This window comes from Pygoscelis adeliae, unplaced genomic scaffold (genome assembly GCF_000699105.1).
Source record: "Pygoscelis adeliae isolate BGI_AS28 unplaced genomic scaffold, ASM69910v1 Scaffold78, whole genome shotgun sequence".
NCBI lineage: Eukaryota > Metazoa > Chordata > Aves > Sphenisciformes > Spheniscidae > Pygoscelis > Pygoscelis adeliae.
This window is the reverse complement of record NW_008825409.1, coordinates 4,392,227-4,397,061: the sequence shown is the minus strand read 5'-3', so window position 1 is coordinate 4,397,061 and position 4,835 is coordinate 4,392,227. Positions and strand designations below refer to the sequence as shown.

Here is a 4,835-nt window from a genome sequence, read left to right as displayed (position 1 = left end):
TCCTTCCTCGCCGGCCCTGGCAGAGGGTGCCAGGACAGCTCTGCCCCATGCAGCCTGCACCCCTGGGGACCCCTGGGCATGAAGGCATCGGCGAGCGAGGCTCAGGCAGTAGACCTTCGGCAGACTGTTTCCGCGCCGTGAAGCAGACAGCCTGCCCCCATCCTTCTACCTCTTGTTTTCATTTACCCTGGGTAACTGCTGAGTCTGCCTTAGCGCTCCAAAGCTGGTTTTAAGGCTGAAATTTGGCCGTGAAGCTGCACTTTCCTTCAGTGGGGTGTGCAACTGTTTAAATGGGTGCTTTCCCAGGTTCATATCTGCTAGCACAAAACAAGCTCACAAAGTCGTTGGACAAGACCTTCCTGTTAGGAGTAATCTCCACTCTTGGCCACTGAGACTTTTTCTTAGGAAAGTGGGATTCTGACACCAGAGTTACCGATCTCCCGTTTGGAGATTAAACCAGAATGTTGTCTCAACAAAATTATGAGCAACATTGCTCCAGCACTTGTCCAGGGAAAGAATGCCTTCCTCAGCAGACCCATATCCTGAGTCAGGCACAGCCACAGCCCCTGACCTCAGAAGAGTTCAGACGCTCCTCCCTCAGCGTCCCAAGAAATGTATGGTGGTGGGGTCATGGTGTGGTGCTCACTGCAGTGGAAAGACACAGATACTTAGCAGATACTGCAGCATGGGTATTCCTTATGAGCCCAAAGGGGTTTTCCCTTTCTCAGACACAATCCCTTCGGAAGTGCCTTTTAGCTGCAGCCAAGGCTGTAAGTACCAGCGAAGTTTAAAACAGCAACAGATAGAGGTGAATCATTTCTGTTAAGTCCTTTACTCTGCTGCTTTTTGATGCTTACAGATAACTAACCAAGTAATTACATCAGGTCAAAGTGCAGCTAGGCATAGCTGAAGGGCATTTATAAATGAGAATTCAGGTGTGTTATATTCAGAATGATATATATTGTAGCCATGCTTAGATTTCCTATGATACTTCTCACCATACACTATAAACGATTTGTGTCACGGACCGTATCTTCAGTTACATTTGTAGACTATCTTACAAATGAGGCCCACATGTGGTCTTTGGATACTATTCCACTAGACATAGTGCTAGCAGCCAATTTATTCCTTATCGATACTGGCTCATTCAAAATCCTCGTAGTAATCCATAAGATCTGTGACACAGTATAGGCTGTAAAGCTTGTCCCATCTTTCAAGTTAAAAGTCTCTTTCTCTCATTATGTATGATAATAATTCACGATGGGGTATTCATACCGTGTTTTTATAAGCTTGCATAAAACACTTTATATTTGCAATAAAAAAAAGTCAGCATTAGATTGACAGTCTAAACACACTTGTTACAAATGTAGCCTTCCTTTTTTTCTTTCTTGAAGGCACACACAGAGTCTCCTTTGGTACTACTGGAAAGTATCTTCATGAAGAGGAGAACAAACTTTTAAGTGCATTTAATAAATTCTTTAAAGAAATGGTAAAATATACTAAATGTGTTTTTAAACTGCGCTGAAATACACCACTTCTATTGGTTTTAAATGATAATCAGGCATAAACTGGAAACATGCATACGCGCTGACTGCAACAATTTCTAAATTTCAAATGCAAAACCCAAACCAAATTCTATTTTTCATTAGTGTTATGCAACACTGTTAACTTTGCAGATATTGCATGGGAGCAAATGAAGGCAGAATATGACCTACAGATCCTCTTTCCCTTCATATGAAACTTCTTTAATCCTTTTGCTGAATATGAGCTGTTCAGTAGAGATATATTATTATTGAATATGGTTTAAATAACTATCCAGCACTTTCTGTGTAATTAATATTGCATACATCATGCCTGAAAGTATGCAATCCATACTTTCAACTCAGTTTGCCAAGTATAAATTCAGAGCTGGATACAACACAACAGGCTGTAAAGTCCATCCAGTACCTTAAAGCAGTGATGTATGCACAAGTATTGCTCTTCAATTTATCAAGCAGGCAGAATAGGTGCTTTGCCAACACTGGTGACTACAGCATGCCAAGCTATCAGAAGCAATGTGTTGTATAATCACCAATAACACGTGCCTAGTTTCAATCTAACAATTCTCAACATAACAATATGCGGTGATCTACCGCATATTCATCACCCTGATGGTTCCTCATTGCCTGTCATTGATATGACACAAAGCAACATTTGCATCCATGTTTATGTGATGGTGGAAGTAAACCAGGTTCAGGAGTTCTTCAAAGCTGAAGTTTTCTCTCCCACTGAATCCCTTTTAACTGGCTTCCTGTGGGGCAACAGATATTAATCCAGATAGAGAGTAATAGCCAATTAATTAAATATAAATTATCTAAAATGATGAACATACAGAAAGGAGTCTGTGTTGCCTTTCCTAATGCATCTTAATACCTATCACACATTTCTGGCTGCATAATTTACTCGTGTTTTTTAATTATGTGAGACAAAAATACGTTAGGTTACCATCAGATATTAAAAGCAATTAAAAATAAATCAGGAGTCTTATTTTAGCTGACAACTTTTAAAATGATCTTGAATATATGCTACTTGAACATGTGCTGCAGAAATGATATATGACTTCTAATAAGTACACACTTACATAAATGAGACAAAAGGAACTACCTGACACAAGATGTCTTGTTATGGTTAATAAACAAAAAATACCAAAGGTTTGGACACGCCTGAAGGAGACAAATTGAATGTCAAATATGCAGTTTCAATGTAGTGAAGACTACAAGCTAATCTAATAAATTATTATTAAAGAAGTTTAAATATTGGCAAACATCTCCAACAAAATTGTTAATGCACTAGTTCAAAAACTGAATTATTCAATAAAGCCAACTAACTGGAAATTTTTAACCAATGAAGTGCACAGATATTAGGTTTATGTAAGAAAGCTCATTAAAAATGTTCATGATCTTAAGCAATTAATTGGAATGAGCACAGTAGTTTGGGTTGTTTGTCTGAGGCCAATTAGCATTTCAGAGCAAACCATCTGAACAGTTTTGGAAAGAAGATGTCAGACATCCTCATAGATAGAAATAATCATACTCATCCTTGATGCAACTTCCCTGCAGTAAGCACAGTCACACCACTGATTAATTTGGCACTTGACTTCTCTGGACAGGCTCTACACTGGTAGAGTCTTCCCAGAGAAAGAATAATACCTGACATCACGTTTGTTTGTTTGTTTTCCTGGCAAATTTGCAGACAGTGAAAGTACAAGGGAATGACATCTCCCACAAGCTGCAGATTTCAAAAGTGAGGAAAAAGGATGAAGGCTTGTATGAGTGCAGGGTGACCGATGCCAACTATGGAGACCTTCAGGAATACAAGGCCCAGGCATTTCTCAAAGTCAACGCTAACAGCCACTCTCGGCGAATGCAAGCCTTTGAGGCATCTCCAATGTGGTTGCAAGACATGAAACCTCGCAAAAACATCTCAGCAGCTGTTCCAAGTAGCATCCATAACTCTGCCAATCAGCGTGTGCGTGCCACCTCCAGCCCTGAAGCAGCAGCCAAAATCCCCAAACAAAGTCCACAATCAGGTATGGTAAAGCATTTTGAGCTTTCATTTGATTGCTTAACAGCATGTAAAAGGAGGCTAACTCAACAAGGTAACCAGGAATTGTGACTAGGAAGAGTGTGGTGCTCATTTATTCCTCCTTCTTTCTGGCTCTATTCCTCCTGCTATCTCCTTACTTCCTAAAAGCTGAAGAATAAGTTTATGGGCAGAAGAAGCAAAAAGCCTTAAATTCCTATACATGGATTTTCTCTCTACTGGTTTTATCCACCAAAGGTTAGCTCTCTAGTTGAAGCTTAGCTTTCCCTCTAGTGTGTGTAGAGAGAGAAGGGCATGTCAGTGAATGACTCATCTCATTTTAAGATAGCTGTGCATGATAAATTAACTAAAACACCCATCCAGAAGTGTTTCTTCCTAAGTTAATTTACACCAGTCACCTAACTTTTATATCTCTGACATTTGGTGAAATTAATCTACTTCTAGTATCAATCCTATTTTCATAAGGAACTTGACTTCTAAATCTAAGCAGACCTTAGATACACCAGATTGTTTCTCCGTTGTGTAGGCTTTAGAAAGACCATGGGTTAGTCAGAGAATGTGGGTTTGTCATCTTCAGCTGCTTGACCATTTGCTTTGAATCAAGTGTTAAAATGGCAATGCCTCAATTGTCTGTCACATAGAAATTAACATACTACACATTTTGTTTGGGAGATTCTGTACAGCACTGTATAAATAACCTATAAGCAATATAAGTCTGCATTTTCTACATTGATACAGTAAAATTCACAGCTATGTAAAGGTACATGAATATACAGGAGGTGCAGCTGTTGACCACTGTATGATGGCAATAGAGAGATAGACAGGATAAAAAATCGAGACATAAATGATCAAAAATCCTCTGGAAAACAAACTGTGCAAGTTTAAGGGTTTCTGGGTTACTTCTGTTTACACTGAGGGCCCAATGTAAGGCAGGAGATCACAACCTACCTTAAAATATATAATGGAAGCTAATCTAGTTTGTTCTAATGCATCATTTTTCTTCTAGCAAATGCCATGTCATCAAAACCAAAACTAGGAATACAACAAATTTCATATCACACCTATTGTGAAATCACTTTCATTTTACAGGCATACTATCAGAAAAACATTTTGATAAGGAAAATACGTTTCATTACAGATTGGAACAATATGATTATTCATATGAAAAATCTTACTGCTATTAGGAAAGATGATGCACATACTACCACCATTTTACCTCTGTACATATATTTTTAAATTTATTTAAAAGTTAA

At 38.8% G+C, this 4,835-nt stretch overlaps 1 protein-coding gene across 2 annotated transcripts in view; it reads left to right on the top strand.

Moving 5' to 3' along the window:
• Positions 1-4,835, top strand: part of VSTM2A (V-set and transmembrane domain containing 2A) — a 26,528-nt gene that overhangs the window by 4,269 nt on the left and 17,424 nt on the right. For both annotated transcript variants that reach the window (XM_009330447.1, XM_009330448.1), the window contains exon 3: positions 3,221-3,568. In XM_009330447.1, coding sequence (XP_009328722.1) covers positions 3,221-3,568 — 348 coding nt within the window. The remainder of the gene's footprint in view (positions 1-3,220; positions 3,569-4,835) is intronic.